The sequence below is a fragment of the Nomia melanderi genome, chromosome 10, assembly GCF_051020985.1.
Source record: "Nomia melanderi isolate GNS246 chromosome 10, iyNomMela1, whole genome shotgun sequence".
Taxonomy (NCBI): domain Eukaryota; kingdom Metazoa; phylum Arthropoda; class Insecta; order Hymenoptera; family Halictidae; genus Nomia; species Nomia melanderi.
In genome coordinates this window covers 6,262,249-6,286,440 of record NC_135008.1, presented here as the reverse complement: position 1 = coordinate 6,286,440, position 24,192 = coordinate 6,262,249, and the positions used below count along the sequence as shown (strand labels likewise).

Sequence of the window (24,192 nt, the reverse complement as noted above, 5' to 3'; positions counted from 1 at the left end):
CGCGCGTCGGTGGCCCCTTTCTCTCCGTCCCTCATCAGTGAACCATCGTTAATGCCCGTATATGAGAATTGAAACAATTGCCACCCCCGGTTCGACGTGTTCGTATTGTTTTGAATTGCAAATGCATCGTGCAATCTCTCAAATCCGGCCGTCCCATTTTCGGTCACGAGTCCGTCGACCCTTCCTTCTCCGTTCGATTCGTCGCTCGAGAAAATTCGCGGGCGTATTCGAGCCGCCGCCGCCGCCGCTAATCGTGCCCCGTGTCACGGAACTTGTGCAACCGTTGCTTTGGCCTCGAGGAACATGTACACCGACGGAGACTGCTACGCGAAGGAGCCGCATCGTAAAAACTGGCACTAGCCATAACACGATGACTTAATCTACAGCGGGATCCGCGCGGAATACTTCCCGAGCATTTGTTTAATTAAGTCGCCACTTAACCTCGCCGGTTTAATGGTCGTTTTGGGAATAAAACGCGGCGAGAAATAGAAGGCGCCCGTTATTTTTATTTCGAACGAGTCGCGGACATTATTACGGGACAGGGATTTTCAAACTCGGAAAAAACGTCGGGGAATCTGAAATTATCACTAGATCGCGGATCTGCATACAAATATCTCCTTTTATATGTTTCCTGTAATGAAAATTTTAATGGACTGAAACACGCTATAACACGTCGTTAAATTCTATTCAACTCCCGTCGAGCTGCACCGATCCTCCCGACTTTCGTGAATCAGAAACGCGGAAAAATCCTGCTCGAAGTTCAACCGATAATAGAGTTGCCCCTATTATCTGCAAGCGAGTATCGCGTCGAATCGTAACCGATCCATGTAAAACTGTTCCACTCGCTTCCCAGATTATTGAACGGGACGCCGATAAACGTCTACGGAGAACTATACAATATTTGACAGATACGACGCTGGTACGGCGGTTTCCCGGAACAAGAACATATTATTGGAAACCGGGGATTATCTGATCTAATCTCTGAATACCGTTCCCAAAACGCCCTCGTTATCCATTATTATTCGTGATATTCTTTAAACAAGAACAATACGTCGGCCGGCCGTAAATGCGAGACCGTTAATGCGAGCGGAGATCGTGCGGCGCTGATTCGCGGGCAATAACTTATGCAATCTCCCGTCTATAGCTCTTTGCCGGGTCTCTTTATCGAGTCGCCGCACAGGCTCGTCGCGACGCCATTTTCCACGGATACGGGGAACTCATCGGGCCACCTCGTTTCCGTACGCGTCACGCCTTATTAAACAGTATTAACGTGCTATTCTGTAAGAATTGCATTATGCAGAAGGTCGGCCACTGGCCGAATGCAATTTTCGTGTTCCGTCGGCCGGCCTAACTGAACGATTAGAGAACGGAAGAGGAACGGAGATGAAAATTGCATCCAAACCCGGGGAACTGCGCGCCATCGCGGACGAAAGGGGACAGCGGCGCGCGTTGCATTGTTACTAATGTAACTGTATCGTTAGAAGATAACTGGACGTAAATATTCAGAAAATCCGCATAAGAGTTACATGAAAATCTACTATACAACGAGGATTAAAATTCCTATGCTTCAATTCCTTTGGACGTCCTATTTCAATAATAGTTTCAAAGCTCGCCGCAGCAGGTTGCATTTAAGCCAAGAAACTGGCGACAGAAAAACGTAACGCGCTCTAGGTAAAGCAAAGGTTAAAAGTGCAAAGAAAATCCCATCGATAACAGGAAACTGTCGATGAGACAGCAGTTCGTGATGATAGGCAGTTGACTTCGATTCGCGGGACAACTGTGTCACTGGGTCAATAGTGCATAAAGGCGCTCTTTGCCCGGCTCGAATATCGATCTAACTGGAATCGGGTTATAATAGGCATTTGATCTCGGTGTCCCTTAATATCGAATCAGCCATCAAGTATCTTTGAAAATAGACGAGAGCACGATTCGCCGAGCTAGTAATTGTCGAGCGTCGAACCGCTGGAATAAGACACCGATGGAAGGACGCCGACGCGTCGAGGATCCTCAGCATGGAGAGAAGCGTTCGACATCCTGTCAACTCGGGGAATAGCATTCTTTCATCGAGCAGCGATCCGTCGGGCTCGATATCCTCTCGCCTCGTCTTCACCTATTCCAGCGGATCCGATCGATTCCATCAGGCCGGGCTCCCCAAATCGACGGGGCGATCAATTTCGGCGCGTTCGCGGGTAATGCGAGCCCGCAAGAGAAAGTATGCTCGGTTCGCGGCTCGCAGAACGACCGATGGATCCCGGGTAAACGACCTATTCATCCTCGGCGAGAGAGGATCGCAGCATCTGGTAGCTCGTTTCGGTTCTCGCCGTCTTGTTCCGCAGTAATGCTATCATTAGGGGAAATCTGAATGCGGCTGGTGCTCCTTCGTTCCCTCTTCCCTCTTTAGCCACGGTATCGCCCGTGCGCACTCCGACAAAGCGTAATAATCTCGAGTAAATACGGTCGCGGGTGACCTCCGCCGATCCACACCGCGTAAAACGTTACGCGATCCGGCGCGTTTAATGGCTACGTGCCTGGTGGGATCGTACCTAGCCGAGAACAGTGCTACGCGATGAATATTGGAACCATTCTGAATTCCGTAACTCCGAATCCACGGAAAAGGAAATTGTAAAATTGCCAATTTATACGTTAGACGATACGAGTAAAAAGTGAATTTTCCAGATTTACAATTCATTCGTAGGTAATGTAATAGAAATAAGAGAAAATAAGAGATTAACGCTAAACCTATCAGACGGGTCAAATCATTCCTGATTTTTCCTTTTTGCTATTATTAAAAACATAACAGATATTCCTCTGAGAAGTTATTCAAGAGATTGATTTAGCGATACGCAAATTAAATTGTAAGTCTCGATAGATGCATTTTTGAAGTTGCTATAGAAGAATTTTGAGTCAATCTAACTGCTCGGCAGGTTTAGTGTTATATAAGAAATAGAACTGTAATTATTGCGTTACGAGATTTAGAGTGAACTGGATGAATACGAAATATTATACGAGACTTTTACGATTGCAAAGTCGTGACTTAAGTGCCGTAGTCGAAGCTGCACGTGAATGTTTAATACCGAATGTCCCTTGGATCTTATTCGACGCGTGTGTACGAATGTTCGATAAAGGGGAAATTCAGCGGAACGCGGAGCACGATTTATTTCCGAGGCAGTCGGTCAGCCAAGGAGCCAGCCGGGGCTCGTTCGATAAAATAAAAACGTGGTCAACGGACCAGCGTCGCTTTAATGCGGCAGCGGACCGGCCAGCCGGCGAAATAAAAACGAGCAGGGCTACGTATTTATCGCGGCGTGAATGCACTCCGGGAATCGATGATAAAGCAACCAGCCTTTCGCCGAGCATACTTTCGCGCGTACGTATTGTTCCCTCGGTGATAACCCGACGACATTTACAAGTGATACGGTCCTCTCTTTTCGCCAGCCTCCTATTTCCGCTCGCGGGGAACAGCGACGGATGTATCGGACGTGTGCCTTTCACTTCGTTCCTCGGAAACGAATTTTCTTCCGCTAATACCGCTACGGGATTCTCCGAGCTTTGATCCTTGGTAACTAAGAAACTTCGTTTTCAATGCGGATCAAGATTAAATTAACCCTTCGCAGCCGACAATCCTCTCTGAAGGAACATCGCAAAGGTAACACGAAAATCGAGTGCAAAGGGTTTAAAGTCGCGAGATAGTAACAGGGTAGCTTCAAATGAATTTCTCACTTTCGTAATTCCCGAGGAATGAATCTTCCTTCGATGAACATTGCTGCAGAATTCTCGTGGCTTTGATCTTCGGTAATTCAGAAATTTTATACGCATTGCGTACGGAAATGAGATTAACCCTTTGTGCTGGACTACCTCGTCCAAGAAGAAATTGTGAATGTAACGAACGTAAGTAGAATTAAAATCGAGCGCGGAAGGTTTAAAGTTACGGAACAGTAACAAGGTAGCGAAAGATAATATTTTATATTCAAGTCGCAAATGGAAAGCCTTTGAAACGAAAATACTTTGTTTTCGTCGGCGACATTTTCTTACGCGAGAGCGGGTTCTACATTTTTTCTCCGGAGTCCCGGCGCAAAAAGGAGGCACACGGAAGGGAGAACGGTTCTCGGAAATTCAGAGCCAGAAATTCGAACGGGAGAAGTTCGCCGCGGCTTCCGATGAATACGAATCAGAGGGTTATGCTCGACTTTTTAATTACAAGCCGTCCTTTACCGGTGTAAGCGATTTTCCGCGCCGCCTCCCATCGATCTTCGCGACGACTGCGGAGCAAATGGACAGCCGCGAAAGTTGCGGAAGAAAGGCGACGTCGGCTCGGGGGTGGCTCCGGTTAACCAAACCGGATGTGTAATTATGATCGTGTAATTACCTTTCCCATCGCGCTCGTTCCCGTGATTAACTGCATCTGTTCGCGAAAGGGAAGGGACAGCTGATGAATTTCCCCGTGGAACGTTGAGGAACTTTCGCACTTCAAAGGCCGGCGTCGCCTGTTCGCGACAATTTGTCGGCGGTACGATTTTCGCTTGTAACTAGAAATACCTCGGACTGTCTAGCAATAGATTCTGTAATATTGATTGGATGTTACATTAACAATGTCTAGATCCTGTAAGGATAAATCAGGAGTCGCCTGACACGAACAGCAGCGTTTACAACTCCGTACAATCGAGACTCCGGGACCATACAAGTCGGCGCTCAATAGGTTAGACGCGTTAGACAAGACATCGACAACCTTTGAGTTGTCTGCCGCACAATACGACCCATCGACCAGAACCGATAATGACGAAATTAGAATCAACCGACCTGAATTCACTTACCTATACGCGCGGGGCTCGATATTCTAAGATTCTAAAGAGCCGGGACAATGTTCTTGGCTCTTGCAGTCGTTCCAGTGAATAGGACTGTACTGGAATGACAGAATCCTATTGGAACAAAACCTGTCGATGATTCATTGGACCGATAGTGTCTTTCACGGAGTAGTGGCAAGAAGGTCGTCGTATACAATAGCAACGTCAATCTAAAGTTTCAAAGTCTATCTTAAAGAGTTCGATATTCAATGAGGGGATATTTAAAATTGTACGCTTAAGAGTATGTTTTTCTAAAATAAATAGACATGAAATTTGAATTGACTATTTTTAGAAATTTTAATGAAAAGCGCGAGATACGATAAGTCAAAGGATTCGTTCGAATAAAGACGGTACTCCTGATATCGAGTCGAAGGTATAAATTAAAGGACTAATTTCACCCTCTGCTCATTTAAAAGTCTAATTTAATCGCTACCGGCCACCCCCGAAGGTTATTCGTCTAGGATCGAATCGAATTTGTATCGCAAATTGTCCCGCGTTAAAATTGATTTACGACCATTTGTATGCGTGCCTATTTACGCCCGGCTATTCCTTGACCCCTGTAACGGCACCCCCTTTTTCCTCGATAACGAGTTTCGGACTTTTCATCGTTTTATAATCCCGCGGAACTGACACGACCGAGTCGAGCGGAACGATGAATAATGAATCGGAGTTCGATCAGGGGAATTTGCATACGTTACTCCGCGCAAGTCGAAAACAATGGTCCTTTCCTTCCGCTTGCATGCGGTGAGTCACTCGGTCGCTTTCGCGAGCGTGAAAAAACTGTGCGGCGTACACGCGAAATCTGCTCGGGACAATTGATTAATAAAGATGACTTTACGGAAACCGTGCAATGCACGGTAAGTCTCGCGAGAGTCAGAATTAACGAGCAAGGGAATATCCTCTGAAAAAAAAAAAAACAGCGCCGACGAGAGAAGTTTCGAAAAATATCTATCAATCTTCTTACACCCGTCGAGATTCGAAACTATTATATCCACGTATGACATTTAGATTGAATAAAACTCGTTTATGGTAATGAAATTTCCGAACGAAAAATTGAAACCTATGTTTCCGATGTTCGGGCGGCAATAAAATTCTTCCCGCATCCATAAATCCTTTATCTCCCGCGTTTCATACCCCACTAATCTCCACCGCGGAAACCACATCACGATAAAATGTACGATCCAACCGATGTCGACTCGTATAAATTATTCGAGTGGCGAAATGCCCTGGCCCCGATTGAAATTTGAAGAACCGCGTCGCGGGCTCGTTTATCTTCGAATGGGCCCATTAAAAACCTCGTCCGCGGAAAATTGATCTCGTTAGAGGGGCCGGAGGCTGCAGCCCCGCGCGCGCGCGCGCGGCCTCGCGCCGGCAATCTATTTCGATTCCCGTCCGAAGATATTACTCTTCCGCCTCTAGTGACCATGTGGAACTTACCGGTGGTGGAGTTGATGAGAAAATAACCCTCCGGATTGCCGCTGGTGATGGAAAATGTGAATTGTTGGGGCGAGACGTCGCGATCGAACGCCCGTATCTGCAGGACGTTCACACCTGCCGGCGAGTTCTCCGGCACGGACGGATAGTAGACCGCCGCCTCGGTCAGCGGGGTGTTGTCGTTCTCGTCCAGCACCTCCACGTACACCTGAACAGAGTTCGGCTGCGAATTATTTACAAGGCGACGTGTCCGACCGCGGTCCCGTAGCGAGTCGCGAAAAAAATTGGGAAAAAAAGCTGACGAACAATCGAGACCTTCCTCGCGTTTTTCGACGTTCAACACGTCGGAACCGGTTCTACCGAACTGTCGATTGAATATTACCGAAGGTAGAAGTTTCGAAATGTGAGACCGATCCCGTAGAACTCGAAAGAATCAGTTCTCCGGCGGCGGATTGAAAATTTTGTCCGTCGTTCGATCGGATTTTCTCCGGGCGTTTCGCGATTGTCGAATATATCACGGAGTTCCGACGTGGGAGCCGCAAGATTCGCCCGAGATACAAAAAAGAGAAATAAATTGTCGCCGATAGAACGATGTGCGCCATCTAAATGGTGCGCATTCGTCATGACAAACCTGTAAACTGGAGCTCAACGGCACCACGCCGTGGTCCTGCGCGAACACGGTCAGCCAGTAGCCCCTCTTGGTCTCGACGTCGAGCACCGCTTTGGTCCTGATGTTGCCTGTAACAGAAAAGTAACCGCGAAACGTTAGAAACAGGATCGAAGCTCGGAGGGCGGGACGTCGACGGTGGAGCTCGCGTCGCTAATTAAGAGGAAATCAGGATATACTCGATCGGGGGCGGGTCTGGGAGCCGGGTAACTTTAAAAATCGGTATCAGGGAACCTTTTCACCTACTCGTTCGATATCTCGCGTGCCGGGGGACGCGGATTGAATGGGAACGGGCCGTTCCACGGGAGTAATAGAAAAGAAGGCTGGGCGATGGAGGCGAAAATAAAAAAAAGAAAAAAAATAAGGGAGCTCGGGCTGGAACTCTGGGTGGGAACGAGAGGAGACTGGAACGGGGAGCGAGAACGAGGCGGTATTACCACCTTGCAAGATAGCTGGCAACAAGGACCGATATGAAATGACGTGCACGTACGTGGCGAGTTGCCAACGGTGCGCGGCGGATAGCGCAAAAATTGGACTGCATTCCTGGTGTTTACACGTCGAGCACGGTGTTCCGCGTGTCTTCGATCGTTTTTGCGAGATTCCAGCCGGCCTACCTGGCGCTTTTTGCCACGTTGTATACCGTGAATGGGCGCCCGGTTGGTTTATTACGGCATTAATGTAAAAGATAGGCGACCGATAATACTTCGCGCGGGGCCAACGAGGGGGAACGGCGAGAGATCGAGCGCGCGAAACCCGTGGACACGGCGAGAGGGGCAGGGTGGAACGCCGAGGGCTCGATTAATTAGCAATTCGAGATGTTATGCACGGGAGCAGATGTAGATCGTAATCAAGATTACCCCCGATTTGTTCTGTCGGTAATTACATCTTCGGATTTCGCCGAGGCGTCTTCATTAATCCCGATCTTTCGCGTGCTCGCCGCTGGTTGACGATCGATCCTTGCACGTACCATACATATTCCGCGGATATATACTATATAAACACGTGTTCTGGTATAATATCGAGCGGATAATTCCTCGATATCGATTAATTATCGGACGAAATTCCGAACACGTTGCGTCGGTGGCCGCGTTATTTATAGTCTCGTTTCGGCGAAATTCCGCGCGGAATCGCCAGCCAGGCCGCGTTATCTTCTTCCTTCGGTCGAACCGCGTACGCACGCCAATAGCCGCGATCGGTTAACTTTTTGCGCCCGGCAAATTGCTGTCCGATGAGTCGATAGGTTCTCAGGAAAAAATACGTTCCCGATATTCGAGGTGGGCATTTGCTCTCTTTGCTCTTTAATGATACCCTTTAATTCGGTTCTAATGGCTGCCGCATACGTTATCCTTTCTACATCGATTGCAGCCGGTGGTTTAAAGGATCGTTTGAATTATTCGATGCTGATATTTAATAATTCTTCGGTGCGCGGTTCCTTTTTTCCCGTTGCCTCGCGATGGAGACTGAATTTAGCTCTTGTTTGTAGCTTCACTCGAATCGTGTATTTGAACGGCGAAAGATTATACTCGCAGGAAGAAATATTCGGTAAAGGAGCTCATAGCTACTGGAACATTGTCCAGATTATTGTTCCAATTCTGCAGGCGGCCGCGTTGATATTATCCATCACCAAGAATTACGTGCCACGCGTATTTCTCCGCGAAACGGTGCTTACGCTTTTTTCGCTTCACATATTCCCACCGGAATGGCTGTCATTTACCTTCACCGGCCTCCAATTTGTCACCGCGTGTACGCGTGCCGATTTTATTGTGCCTAAGCCGTGAATCTAAGCCTTGGCTTGATTACATTCGCCGAGGAATTTATGCGTGCATGTTCGACGACGGCGTTTAATCGAGTCGTTTCTCCCGAACGCTTTCATTTAGGGTCCTTCAAAACCCATAACCGTCTTTCGAGTCTGTCGGAGAAGTTTATACAAACATAAATACACGACATTCGATAGATCGGTAATAAAATACCAGAAACTTATATTAGATCATATTAGATTTCCTAAACAGCCCGAAAAATAATTTACGACGCAAGTGACCACGTTTTATAAACCCTTCGCCGTGCCGAGCACCGTCGATCCTATTCCCCAAAACTCCCTAAAACTCATTTTTAAACGGCGAACACCAGCGTAACCTTCATAAATTATGAAGCACCCCCGATATTTGCCGCGCGTAATTCCCCGTCCCGCCGTCGTGCCCGCAGCGCGGCCGAGACACGTGTTTTCGAGCCGCAGAAGAGCCGATGTAGACACGTGCTGGGTTTAATAGCGACCAAGTGGGAGAATATATTAAATTTACTACCGTGAACGCGACTCGCGGAGCAGGGGGGAGGGTTTACAGCATCGTATAATAGGATCCCGTCAGTGGCAAACCAGCGACGGTTATGGCTGTGTCTACCGAAGACGCGAGCTCCGCTTTTCGTGGCCCAGTTTTTCCCGGCGAACAACATTACCGACTTAATTCCTTTCGGAACCGTAACGCTCGCGGAACGAACCCCGCCAGGAACTCCTTTTTCCGTGTCAAGAGATACTCTCCGCGTAACGCGGAAGTTCTCAGTGGCGGGGAAGAAAGGAGGGAGAGAGAAAGAGGTAGCAGAGGGTTGAGACAGGTAATGGAAAAAGTTGAGATCGGAAAGATTTTTCCTTACAACGCGAAATAAACGCGTTCCAATGTATATTCCTGGGGAAGCGCAAGGGGAAACGACGATAAAAATTAGACGTGGCCGGATTAAAATCGATGTTCCTACGTCGGCGACGAATTTACAATGTTCCGCGGGTGAGATCGCGATTGCGAGCGGCGGAGACATTTTTCAGTGGGCAGGAAATTAGTTTCTCGTGTATCGGTACGGCTTGATTGCGGCTCGGCGAATGGACGCGGCCGCCGTGAATTCGCGAGTCGGAATGCCGCTGGGTCGAGCTAGCCGGGTCTCTAGAGTCTTCGCGAACGACTCGGGAGCCTAGTTTCCAAGTAGGCATCACGATCTCGAAGTAACGTCGACGATCTTAATAATTATTGGGATCGACGGCGGACAGGTTCTCGGAGTAATTGGTCCAAGTGAAAAGTAAAGCTGTTAATCTGCTCAGATGGGAAAGGTATTTGATGCCTTCAGGGTTTCCTGATCATTTCTTCAGCGCCGTATTTCAACTGCATCGGAATTTTTACATCGACAATCGAATACCCTTCGCGCGATATTCTATTAACAGATTACGGAGAGGGAGAAATAATCCCGGTGCAAACATATTTCGAGATGACCGAGGAATATTTTCCAAATCAATTTGACCGCAGCCAGGCCAGGTAGCCATCGAGATGGCCGGATAAACGGAACATTCTCCGCGCGAAGGAATTGAATCGTCGCAGTGTCATCGATGAGTCTTTCATCGATCCCATCGGCGACCGGCGAGGACGCGCACGGCATTTCATAGCGAGGCTGGCGCTATTAAATCGAGCCACGTCGTCGATAGCGGTGAAGCGGAGCCCGTCGCGTCGAGTAATAAGAAACATTAAGCCGGAGAAATCGGCTTGCAACTCGCGCCGATTCCTCCGCGGCTGACGAGGGCGTCGGATCGCTGTATCGGCCGGAATCCTCATTCGTTTCGGCCAATTTGACGCTGGAAGCCGCGACGCGACGCTTTCACGAACGAGCCGTCGCGGGAATTCGACGAGCGTGTCGTGAAGCATTCGCGCCGGTGCGCCGTTTAAACGTTCCATCGTCGCGGTGGAAGTGTTCCGTCGCGCTATCGGGCATCGGCCGGGAGCGTGATCCCGGCAAGAGCGACGGAAACGCGAGCGCGAGGGCACCGATCGACCGTGAAGCGTGGAAAATATTTAATAAGCGCGAGTACGGCACGCATCGATAATTTCCTTAGCGGTCCTACGCTCCGTTGGCTCGCTGAGAAACGATCTCTCCGCCTGTTAGGTCGACACCTATGCCTCGACGCGATTCTTTGTCCGACGGGATCGAATAATTGAGTGAAAACTGCAGGGTTCGTGACTGGGCCGGAATGGAGACAATTAATCAAAATTTACGAACACGGAAACCTTTTACCAACACTGAGTTTTAGGGTGGTCCGCGTGTTAAATGTTTAAAGACACGTTAACTATAAGAGGATCGTTGACACATGATTAATGGTAACATAAAATACATCAATTAGCGATTCGACTTGTTAATTCTGCAAGTTAGATTCCTGGCAGAGAATACGAAACAGTCAGCTCCGATCGCGAACGTCTGAAGTTTAAATTGCTCGTCCAATAAGATTAAAATTCCGTCGAATTTCGATACCGTTCCCCGTCGAGCTTAAATATAAGGAATCACGCTCGACGGGGAACACTCGCGGAGTCGACAAAAGTTTCCATCGCGGCAGGGCAAGAGGAGACGGAAGAGAGGGATGAAGCAAACGAGATAAGCTTTTCGAGATCCACGAGTACCGGCAACATTAGCGCCCAGTGCTCGGCCGGCAACACGCGCACTCCCGGCTCGCTTCAATTTTTCCAACTTTTATTTGCGGGGTGCGCGCGCGCGAGCGCGCGCTGCCGCTGCCGCCCGGTGAAAGCGCTTTCTGGGTCAATAGCTGCTGAAACAAGATCATCGGGAGTTCGAATAAATACCGCGAGTTAAAGACCAACAGAAACAGAAGAAAAACTGGTATCCCGTTACCAGTCGAGAGCTAAAGTGCACCGACAACTCAAACGCAGCTGGGCTGTTCGGTTTCCTTTTTACAGTTCAAATTCGTCCAATCCAATTACGAGCGCGGCGAATGGGGTTGCGCGCGGTCGACGTTGCCATCGGCGATCCCATCCGGCCCGGTAATCCGTCTACGAGGGGAGGGAACGACTTAAAAAGGTGTTAAGAGCCCCTCGGACGTCGCAAACCGGCCGGAAGAAGGATACGGTGTTCGAGGGAATCGCGAGAATCTCGATCCCCGGTGATTCCGGGCTGCGATCTATCCCATTTCATAAACGGCTGATGCCGGCTCTACGTCCGAGGCCAGCCGGGGAGCTTCACGGAAGAGTTACAGAATTCGTTTTCGCGAGTCTTTGAGCCTTTGTTCGAGTAACGATGCCTCCACTCGGCGGAAGCACGCCGGAGAACCGATCGATGGGCTTTCGAACGGAAAACGCGCAATCTTATAGCCGAACCTACCCCCCGGTGGCCTCTGTTCCCGACTGCTGCCCCTAACCCCGTCACTGTTGGCGCGGTGAATCGGCTTCTTTTCTCTCCTGTCCCCCTCGTTCCCTACTTCTTTCATTCTTTTATCGAATTCTATCTGTCTCCATCCACCTCGTTTTCCCTCTGACATTTCTCGGGCTCCTGCCCCGGGAAGCTATGGCCGATCGTTAACCCAGATTCAACCCCCGCTGACACTTCAGACGTTTCTTCGTTGCCGATAGCCGGCGCGAATGTGCGCGTACCGATCCCGACGTCGCGGGTAAGAAGCTCCCAGACGATCGATCTCCTCTATTCGATGGATCTTAGAGGTCTGCCGGGAACGCGGAGGGATTCGGCGAATATGGACTAGTCCGACTTGTCTACGGAAACGGGCTCCACGAATCGAGGAATCATTTAATTATTTTGCGGTTCATTCGCCGGTGCACGGAGTCGAGGTACAATATTTTCTCTCGGCAAATGTTTGTCTTCTTTTAGATCTGAACGTGAGATAACACCTAAATCGATCAGATTGCTTCTACCGTGGAATTCTGGGCTCCGCCTCGCGTTCAGATATATTTCTCCAATACCTCCATCGATTTCCACGTTTCTTAAGAGGATTAGGTAGAATTCTATTTTTCGCGCTGCGGGGTTTATCCCGTGGAATTTTAATATTGTACGTTGAAGGTTATTTCGGGGGTTGGCGGATAAGGTTTCTGGTTCAAGATTTCCTCGAAGGTTTCGGGTATAACGTACGTTATTATTCCGTTTTCCCTTGCTCTCGGTGTTTCCGGTGATGTGCCGAAGAGGGAGTGACCCACCCTTACTGGCTCACCCTTCTAGACTCTGCTTAATAGTCTGGAAACGCCTGCCGCCGTTTGCAAGAAGCGGTCTTCCGAAAGCGCGTTCGTTTGCTAGGCAGAAGCTTCGGGTGGCGAAAGCTTCTTACGCGCCATAAGGCGATTGGTTGTCCTGATGCGGGCGTTGTCGCATTGATTAAACCGCAACACATTCATTCATGAATTATTCGTTCTACTTCCAACTAGTGTCTTCGTTTCAAATATCCAAACACAACAATTTTGAGCGCACGCGTTCTTTACAATGAAATTTACGAAAATCTGAAACCCCTCGAGACCTATGAAGTATTGTCATTCAATGTATCATCAGTAATATGTATTTTAAATAAAATGGCACTACTATCTTAATAATAATAGATTTAAAGAAAGTTTATGGTCGCATGTCGCAATATTAATGTTTAGTCAGATATCGTTGCAGTAATACTGTATTACATTATAATGTGTGTCAAAACCGAACGGCTTAATCTTTTAATGGGATGGTAATAATTGTAATGTTCGTGCTACATTGTGTACGGAGAAGATTAAATTGGCCTAACGGGATTAGCGACGGAGTCGATGTTCTGGGTCGGAAAAAGTATTTCCCTTAGTAGCCGGTGGACTGAATAATAACGTTATCGAGAATTCGACGCGTGTTCGGAATGTATTACGAACGCGACGTAATAATGCACGTAAGGAACTCGCGGCGCCGTGCGTGCATGTAACAAACCTGCTCGGCAAATTAAGGGCGGGCTCATGAGTCGTTGGAAATTGAAACTGTGAGAAATGTTGCTTGTTTCTTGCGTTACGGCGGGACCTTTGAGAAGGTTTACTGCTGCAGCCCGACGGCGAACATTTATGGAGGTTCTCCAATGAGTTCTCGAAAATTACGGAATTCCCGGCGGTAATGATCATTGCTCGATAGAACGTAATTCTATGCTCGAAGGGGATGAACAAGTACAATTCCACTTTTATAGTTCCTGGCCGAATGCGACCCCTTAATCGGCGAAAGCTTTTCGCTCGTGTGATCAAGTATTTACTATAACAATCTCTGCTCGACAATTTCAATCCGGAGTGTCTATTTCGTGGCTGTCGGAAATGCTTTTATCCAAGACCGATTTGCTCTCGCTCTTTCACCGTCCTCGAGCGTCAACTTGACAAATTTTTCAGGCTGCCTTTGTAAGTAACGCGACGAGCCCTGAAAATCGCATGTCGCGTTATTTACCTCGAAGGATTCCGATGAAAGAGTACTTTCAGGATGAGCGCGATCAGGAACACTCGCGAAGAAAAGGTTCGAAAATGCGACAGAACGATCGGTTGGAGTTTCTTTCGTTGATCACTCGATTTTCGTTTGTGGAAAAGTCTGGATCGCTTCAGTGTCAGTATCTCGCAATACGTGTAGAATGTGGGGAATATTGCAACAAACTAAAGGATTTATTATTCGTTAAGAAACGTATCTGAGATCAAGTTCGTTAATGTAACAGTTAAAATGTCTGTAGAAAATGAGATTTCCAGCGTGAGAAATTGATCGGCGGCAACGAGCGCCGTCGTGCTACTTTCAAAAAATATTGTAGCTTTAACTTTCCGAACGTCGGTCCAATAACTGTAACTTTTGGTAAAAGGACCGATCGATCGCAACCTCGTTTTCTGTCAAAAGTTCCCCGAGCCCGGGCGCCATTAATTTCTTACGTTGCACGTCTCTTAACGGCCCCCAATAACATTGGTCGATCAATAACAATTAATAACGCTTGCAATTAATACTTTCCCGTTATTAGTTCGTTCACTTCGAGCCGAGTATTTTTATGAAACCCGCCGAGCGGTACACTCTCCCCTTAATTTCCGGCGCAATGCAGGCAATTGAAATTCATCACGCCGATAACTCGCGACGATGTGCGATCACGTCGATCAAGCTCGAAATTTATAATAATCTAATACAATCATCCGCTGTATTTAACTCATTTAAAGAGAAACATTCTTTTAGTCTGTAATCACAATCTTCGGTCTAGATCTTGATCAGTTTGGCAGCGTTCCCTGTTAAATATGCAGGATCAAACTACTGGAAAAATTGAGTAAATGTAAACTGTCTCCACCGTTAGATATTAACCGTTTGAGTGCTGAGGAGCGCTCAAACTGATAGCACTCTTCTTGTGTGAAAATTATAATTTTCTTACTATGTTCTTCAAGAAATAAATCAAAGTAAATCTATTCGAATAAATGTTATTTTTTGATATTTTTTTTGTAAGAACACAATATTTGTGACGTCATTAGATAAGTACTCTTATTAATTCTTTTGCATACACACCCAACGACTTCCGCCTTTTTGATAAATATTCATAAAAGTTGTTTAGCATCCAAACGGTTGACATTCCTGGTTTATAGGCCAATTATTATAAATAGAGAAAAGTAACCGAAAGGCGTAATATTATGCGCATCATTTATTGTATTCTACAGTATTCCGCAAAAAAGTAATTGTCATAATTTACATAAATTACCAGTATAGCTTGATGACTCAATTAAGCTTTAAATGAGAAAAGATAAAATCTCCGATCCCCTTCATCTTCTATCCGTTGGAACCCTTTCATTTGCGAAATCAATATCCTGTCACCGATCTTAATTTACCTGAATTTCCATTGGCCTATGAAACCCGCCGCGACTCCGGGCTAAACGGCTCAGCGGTAGGAAAAATTTCCGCGATTCGATCGCAATCTGATCCCATATTTTCAACCGGTAGTCCACACCGGGAACGTTCTAACCGGAAACGCGCGCGTTCCCCTCGCATACCCTTTCTTTCGGGCTGCCGCGCCGCGCCGCGCCGCGCCGCGGCACGGCTCATGTAAATCGGGTTTAACGACCCCGTCGAGTACGCGCATTCTTGAGAATATAATCAATGCCGGCTTCCCTTTCGGAATTTCTGGGACAGTGGCTCGCTCTCGACGATCGCCGCGCCGGCCCGCTCGAATGTCTTATGAATCGTGAAATTCCCGCGTCGGCAATTTCCTCCATCCGGCTATGGAATTATTGGAGAAATAGAAGGGAGAGGCAGAGCGCACGATCGCGGGAGAAACGGGGAAAAAGAGGAAAAAGGATCACAGCATGGTTCGTCCCCGCGCCTTTTGTCTACAATTATAGCGGGTTCATCGGGAACCCGAAGGTTTTATTTTAACGAGTCCGTACGTACGCGGCGTGGCCATTATTTCTAACGGCGGTACGTAAACTCATTATTTTGGCTCGCGGCCACTACAACGGACAGCTCCGGCCTCGAATCCTATTGAAGCACCATCGAACTTTCGTCGGCTCCAAGTTCGCTTCCCGAGATATTTTCGGATTGGTCAATCGTTGTCGGCGGGGGGGGGGGGGGGGGGGGGGAAGGAAATATACTGCGAGTCCGATGCTTTCGAGATCAAAGACTGAAACGAATTGCTCGTATAAAAATCAAAATCGGTTCGATAAAACGGATAATAAACAGACAATGACAGCACGTTAATGATTTCGAAAGAACTCCGTGCTCGTTCCACTCAGAATGTACTTCCGCGAGGTTGATTAAACAGTCCGCATTTATCATTCGCCCCAACGTTTGTCGGGACTCCGGCTGGTTTCACGATTTCCGGAGCGACGTACACCGGCGAGAGCCGGACGGATTTGAGCGAATTAACCGGAGTAAAATTAACAGTCGGCGAAATAAGGTCTGCTATCTCATCGGGAGCACATTCGACCTCTCTTCGTTAAACCTGAATTACGTTCGGGCGTGCTGGCTGTGCGGGCCCGAGGCCGGGCGCAGCCGGAGAGCCACGATTCTCATAAAAATCCTTCGTTTCCTCGTTTGCTCTTTAATTAAATCGAACAAACGGTCGTATAGTTGGAATATAAATTATCGCCAGATACGGTGTTTGTTGGCTCGTTCGTTCGCCGGGCTCGTTCGAAGTCGGATCGTGCTCGCGTTATGATCGACCATCAAATGTCCAAGCGGATCGGAGGCGCCCGGGCAAAAAGAGGAGCGAAACGGAGGAAAAAAGGCGGGCGTCGTTTCTGCGCGGTGTAACGAACGGAAGCAACTCACCGTTATGAAAATAACCGTCGAAATCGTTCTCGACGGCGTCGTTACTCCCCTTTAATACCGCGAAGCTTTTCTGTCGACGACGTACAAAGTCGGTTAACAGGAATTATGTCCGCCGCAGGGTGCCGCGAGATCCGCCTTCGTCGTGTACCCCCGTCTTCTTTGTTCCTTCGTCGTTCAGAAACCGATACCCCCTCTTTCGCCAACCCCTGACTCGAATCAACCCCGTAAAACGTTATCGTCCATAGTTAGGCAACGAGTTCCCGACAAGACACGAAAATTTCTTCTTCCGACTTCTTCTTCTTCCTCGTCCCCCCCGCCCCACCCCCGGATTCCTGGCATCGTCTTATCCCTGGGAAAACTGTCGGCGATATTTGTCAAGTTTCCCCTTCGTCAATCAATAACCGAAGTTGAAGAAGAAAGTTCGGAGAAAGGGAAACTTAGCCTGTAAGTACCATTTTGTTCCACTTCGGGGAACGAGTGGGGACGATCTCTGGAATCGATACGCCGAGTGTCCTTGATTAAACGAGAAGAAACTTTTTGAGTATTCTTCGCGCCCTCCTATTATTGCTGTGTGTCAGCGCGTGAAACATTCGATTCGTTCATGCATTATTCGAGAGAATTGAAATGTTATTGAACTGAAGCGAGGTAGTCCGAAATCGAAGTGATAGTTACATTTCGCTTAGAAGGAATTTTGCAGTTAACGCGTTGGACGCCGTCACGGGTGACCCCCAACTGAATCGAATTACTATAATTCACTTAATGAAACGATGATTATTTGAACACATTTCTATATTATAAACAATGCTGCTTAAACGCGGCGACGGTCAGCTAGATGAATGTCCAGTAATAATACAATTCAATAGAATGATTAAATATTATACTTTTTCCATTTCGTGCACTTTGCTCTATGAAACCCTGCGGCATTCAACGTGCTAACCCTTTGCGGACGGATATCGATATTTCGACAGGATGAAGTCCCACGTTTCGAACATTAAGTCGCAAACAATTGAATTATTCGAACAGCAAGAGATCATACGCAGCTTCCTCTTTCTTCTATTATTTAAGCAATCGATATAATTTAGCTTCGTCTGCTGGAGGTTATATATATTTCAAGGAATCTTCGTCCGCAAAAGGTTAAAGTATTGCAAAGTTAAGAAAATGTAGGAGTGGTGAATGTATATTTTTCAAATCGTGGATACATGGGTGAGGCGATCCTTTACGGGAAAGGGTTATGGATCGATCGGCTCTTCCCCGAGATAAGCATTTAGAAAATAAAACGTCCGGTCGAACGGGCAATCGGAATGGGCGCGAGAGTAATTGAGTGTAATCGGTGTCGGGGTAATTGGGGTTCTGCAGCCGGGATGAAGACCGCGGGGCTGACAGAGGTAAAAAAAAAATAAGGGTGTCAATAACGCGAAGCAACGGGAACAGAATTGGACAGAGAGAAAATTGGCTGATTACGGAGCGGAGAGGAGGCCCGTGTCTGTTAAGAGTCGCTCGTTGTAACTGTGCTCGGGTTACGGCGTTCATCAGGCTACAATTACGCTGTCCTCCGAATGCTTTTCAGCCACTGCATCGAAATTTCCTTCGTTTTACGACCGTACCGATTCTCCCCTATCTCACGACCTCGTTTGCTACACCCACGTGCATCGATACTTGGAAGTAGGAATGACAAACCATGATCAGACACGTTCTATTACAGTTTGTCTTGTCTAACAACTCTCCGACAACTTATTCCATCGAACGACCCATGTTTCACAATTCAAGTCGTAAAGTAAAATGATAATAAACGTTGTTAACACGTTGAATGTCATGGGGGTTACCGGTGACCAACCAAATCGAATTACTATAATTCATTCAATTAAACGATGATTATCTAGAATCATTTCTATATTACAAACAATGCTGTATAATGCGGTGACATTTAGCTCGATGAATAATGCAACTCAATCGAATGATTAAATATTAAATTCTTTTGGTTTTCTGTATTCTGCTCTATGAAATCGTGCGGCATTCAACGTGTTAACGCCCCGTCATTTTCATATTTTTTAGAACGCTAGTTACATTGTCCTACAGTTCGCCTCTTCCGAACTGGCATCCGCTTTATCGGCTACGCGGTTCATAGGGCAAGGGTAGACATCCATTCGCCAGCTCGGCCAGATTGTTATGGCAGCTCAGTTTCAGCACGTCCTTGTTACTAGCTGAACCGCTGGACGAAGAAAGCAGACGGCCAATAACAAGGTAACCGAAACTGAGCCGCCATAACAATCGAGCGCAGCGAGTGGACGTCCCTTGCCCGACAAACCGCGTAGCCGAAAGAGCGGTTTCCTGTTCGGAAGAGGCGCACTGTACGTTATTTTACGTTTTCCAGAAGAATGACGCTTTCCACGTCATTTCAGAATATACAGGTAAATATTAGCAACGCGGTTCGATCGTACATTTTCTACATTAATACACATTCGAATAGCGGACCCTCGCAGTGTTCAGACTTCGATGAATTACACGGGAATGCGTTAATATTCCCGCGAACATCGAACTTTCGCACAGCGCGAACAAATAATCTACAATAATTCCTCATCAAGCATCGGAATCTCTGAATTATACGAATCCGCCGCGTTTAACGTTCCCAGCGTGGACCGGCCGCGTCGCGCATCATAAATAAACTTCGTTAGGAAAATGCGCCGCAAATGCACCAGCGGAGCCGCAATTTATTCCCGAGCGTGACAAAAGAACCGTGCATTGGTCCAGTTCGTCGCGACGCATTTATATTCACGCGGGAAGGGTCGCGGCCGTCGGATGCAAGGGTTTTCCAGGCCGCGGCGGCGGCGGGGCTGCGTGAAAGGAAAAACTCGTTATGCATACGATCACGTGACGCCGAGCATCCGGTGGAAAAGGTCTTTCTTACGCGCGCGTTTTATGCGCGAGACTATCGTCGCCGGAAGCGGTCAACGGGCGTGTCGCAAAGGCGGCGCGAGCGAGGGCTGGGGACCGGATAAAGGGGAAGTTTCTCCCGCGGCGCGTGGAAAAGCGGCGCCGGGAATCGGCCGAGCCGATTTTATTCCGTTGAAAGCCTCGCCGCCGAGGTTTTAAGCGTGTTCGATCGACGTCGGACGCTTCGAGGTCTGCGACAGCGAGCGGAGGCCGCCCCCGGGCCTCAACTTATTTTCAAGCCCGCGGAAGATTCCGGATCGTTAACTTTTCATGGAATAACGGAAAAGTAGAAAAGGTCTTGCGCCGGATGTGACTGTGCTCGCTAGCCGGCTTCCACGTTCCCCCGGCGCTTAAACGAGCCGCCCCTTTGCTCGGGATTATATTTGTTTCCCCTCTTCCTCCTTGCTCCCCTTGTTACTTATTCCTCAAACGAATCCTTTCGGGGCGTATTTCGGAATAAACGTCTACGACGTCCTCGATCCTTTCCCTTCAATTTAACTCCACGCCGGGTCACTTTCGACCCTCTCTTCCGCGTGTACAGTGGCCGGACGGTTCGGAATACGCTTACGATTTCGAAAGTAGTCTTTTAACTACTGTCTCATTGGGAATATTATGCCGTTGTAATAGCGAGGTTTCCACGGGAATAATATAACGTAGTAATAAAAGTCTGATGCGAAGGGGAAAGTAGTTTCGAAGCATGCATCATGAAAATTTTCCCGTGGATCGTAAATGATCCGGCGAGGGCTTCCTGCACCGCTGCCAGCTAAGCATCGTCGCTCACTCGAGTGTGTTTAGAACGAGCTTCGTCCCGGATAGTGGGAAGTTTGAAAACGTCCAGAATTTACGCAGTGCCAAGCGTATAATAAAGTCGCGGCTCTCGCTTCCGCCGGTGCCCGTATAAAAATGTTAAACCAGACTTCTCGGAAAGAACTTCAATAAAGATGAAGAATGGCTTCAATAAAGCATCACGAGCGGAACTCGTCTGCGCCGTGGCACGAGTTAATTCCCTGCAAATTGACTAGCGAGATATTTTTTGTATACGAACTGCAGGGACGCGTCCCGTGGCTTGCACAACTGTTTCGCTATTTCGTCCGATAGTTTAAAATAATCTTTCACTCGATCCACTCGAAATCTCACAATTCAACCTAAAACGAAACTTCTTCAGTTCTTCAAGCAATAAATCTTCCAACCAAAAGATTCACCGGCGCACCGTAATAATTCCTAAAAAATTCTACACGCCAGTTCATAATTTTACCCAGCAGGTAGTATTCAATTCTACCCTTCAATTCGAAAGATTCAAAGGCTCCAACTCCATCTAATAGAGGATAAGCTATTAATTAAACTGCCTAATTGGTAAAAATCGGAGAGTACGCAGATGCTCATTTCCATTCGGGAAGCCGGCAGGCGTTTCCTCCTCGACGTTCCCTTCTAATAAGACAGGCCGCTGGTAGGGGTTCGAGGGTTCGCGGCGCGTGTAAACCCCGTGAACCGTTTCCACGGTTGCATCGCGTGCATACACGCCACCGACCGTCGCCGAGATTCCACGGCTGCGGCATGGAGAGGACACGAGAGCATGTCGGGCTTCCGAGAATCGTGTTTCTCGCGTGTGATTGATAGCGCACGTCTGACGTGACACGTGCTACACGTACCACCTTCTGCCAAGAGAACGGACAAAGACGGAGATTGCGTGAGAGGAAGCGGTGGAGCGGGCGAGACAGACTACTGGCGGAGAGGCAGAGAGAGAAACAGCTAAACTGGTCGAAACCGTGGGCATCGCGGCACTCGTGTAATTTTGCCGGACACGCGCAATTGTCTCGGGAGCCGGGAACCTCTGAAGGGAATCAAAAGGGCCGAGGGCGGAGGGGGTGGGGCCGCGGGAGGCGAGAGAGACGACCGAGATTATATCGCGACAAGCCGGCCGGGACGTGTTCTACAAGACTTGTTTCGGCATTGTCGCGGGAAACTTATGTAATTGTACGAGGAAACGGTGCACCGTGTTTTTACGCGGCGCACACTCTCCGCCGCCTCGAGAAAGGCACGCGGATACGATCTCGGGGGGTTGCCCTCGCTCACCCTCTCTCTCTTTCTCTTTCTCAATGATGCAGTCGGATGCCGGGGGTAAAGGATTTTTCAACGACGAGCGGAGGTATCTTGGCTCGTTCGCGTGTAAAACGTACCGTGGCGTGTTCGTTCGAGCTCCCCGATAGGTACACCCGGCTACCGATCGCCGCGAGTGCGCCACGCTCAATTACCGCGAGGTTTTTACATCGGATCTGCGTTAACCGAGTCGTTCCTGTTTTTATACCTTCCGTTTATTGTATTCTAACGCGCCGTAACGTTTAACGCCGGCTCAACTCGGGCTTAGGTGTCGTTTTTAGGGAGCGAGCGGTGCTTCGAGAACGGCAATGAAATTTTAATTGGGCGCTATAGGCTTCGCGGCGATGAAATGGAGTTATCGAAGCTTATGCGCTCGGGAAATGGGCCGCTCAATAACGCCAATGAGGATAACAAGATGCAAACGTTTATTATTCCGTTGGAAAACTTCGACGCTCGTGCCCGACGCGGAACGTCAATATTGATACTGTCATGGTGGTCGTGTTCGCGTTGCCCGCGATTCTCCCGTCGCAGCCGGCGAGCACGTTTCTAGCTCCGGCGGCCGACGTCATTGCCGATCAAGACGAGCAGGTTTGTACCGTCGAAATATCGAGACAGAACGAGCACGGTCGTGCCGCGTGCAGCTCACGTACCAATTAACGTCATCCGAATGCCACCGCTGGAAGGCCCGTTAATTAAAAGTATCCCGGACAAATGCGTCGTTTTCACCGCAGCTAAATTGATTTTCGCGACAAGTCATCGCGGGCCGGTTAAACGAGCGACGGGACCGACGCATCGCGTTCGTTCGTGCTCGCTCGCTCGCTCGCGCGCACCGGGAAAATAGTTTAATATGGTTTATAGGGAAAATGGGATAAGAGGCGGGGGATAAAACGCGTCAAAGAGGCCGACCATCGACAAATCGACCAATCTGAAAGCGCGTATCTCGTTCCTCTGGCCTACATGCCGGTCCTCATTAGCGGTGAACCTCGACGACGACTTGTAATTACTTTTCGACGATGTTTGCGCATCGCGTATCGTGTGCACGGCGCCAAGAAGCGTTATTAAAATGTAGCGGGCGCCTGTTTGTTGAAAACCGTGCGCGCCGCGGCGCTCGAGACAGCACGGAGAAAACACGCAAAAAGAGGAGCCAGCCGTGCGGGGACACTATCAGTTTTTCGCATTAGAAATCGCCGATTTTTCGTACACTTTACTAGCCCGCGTTTCCGCCGTGGGATAGGTTCTTTAATTTATGCCGAAGAATGTTAATCGGTTAAAGGTAATTTGGTTCCATTAGGAGCAACGTTTCACCGTTCTGTTTACCCCGTCCCATAAATATCGTTAAATTATTTTATCTACGGCCTCCGCGAAAGAAAGTCGCCTTTCTCTCGCGTTTACGCTTGTTTTATTCGCCACGCTCCTTCCGCGTGCCGGCTAATGGCCGCGCGTAAGATCTTACGCTCTTTATAAAATCCGCTGATACGGACCGAGGAATTTTTGGTACTCCCGTTAGCGTTTCGCCGAACCGAAGTAATCTTCGCCCGCGATCCGACGTCGGGAATGCAGATCAAAGCCAGTTCCTGCGAATCGCGCACCGTTTCCAGGCCGAGCGGCGCGCGTAATGGAAACGAGCGTCGGATTTCCGCTGATCTGCGCGGAACAGGTACGATCAAGAGTGTACCGTGCCCGATGAAAACGCAAAAAGGTAGATATTTGTTTCGAATTCGATAATCTCCTTTCACCGACAGATTGCGTTTGTACTTTGCGCGCCGGTAATCGGTCCTTTTTTCGTTACACTGCCGCAGAAAAAAGGCGCGAAGGCGGGGGGGGGGGGGGGGGGAGAAAAAATGGAGCCATTAACGGCTTATGGCGTCAGAGAAAACTGGATACGGGGTAGGACGTTGCGCGCTGGAAAATCGAAAAGTCTGCCTTCCAATTTCCCAGGCATTCACGCTCGCCGGCTGACCGTGCCGTTTATTCTCTCTCTTCCCGGCGTCACGGCTGCTCGTTTGTAGCCGGGACGTCGGAGGCTCCGAAAGGGACAAGATGAAAGGAGAGAGGCAGAAAGAAAAACCGAGACAAAAGAGATGGACTGGAAACAAGAGCGGAACGAGTCTTTCAAACATCGTCGAAACGGTGTGTCGAATCCGCGACAAAGAAGTCGCGCGAATTGTGTAAAGCGGAAGCGCGGTTGCG

General features: G+C 48.4%; 1 protein-coding gene across 10 annotated transcripts in view; it reads right to left on the bottom strand.

Annotated features, from left to right (window-relative positions):
* The window catches only part of kug (FAT atypical cadherin kugelei), a 424,350-nt gene that overhangs the window by 52,553 nt on the left and 347,605 nt on the right, over positions 1–24,192 (bottom strand). For all 10 annotated transcript variants that reach the window (XM_076371210.1, XM_076371212.1, XM_076371216.1 and 7 more), the window contains 2 exons: positions 6,907–7,013; positions 6,279–6,483 (listed from right to left, as the gene is read on the bottom strand). In XM_076371210.1, coding sequence (XP_076227325.1) covers positions 6,279–6,483; positions 6,907–7,013 — 312 coding nt within the window. The remainder of the gene's footprint in view (positions 1–6,278; positions 6,484–6,906; positions 7,014–24,192) is intronic.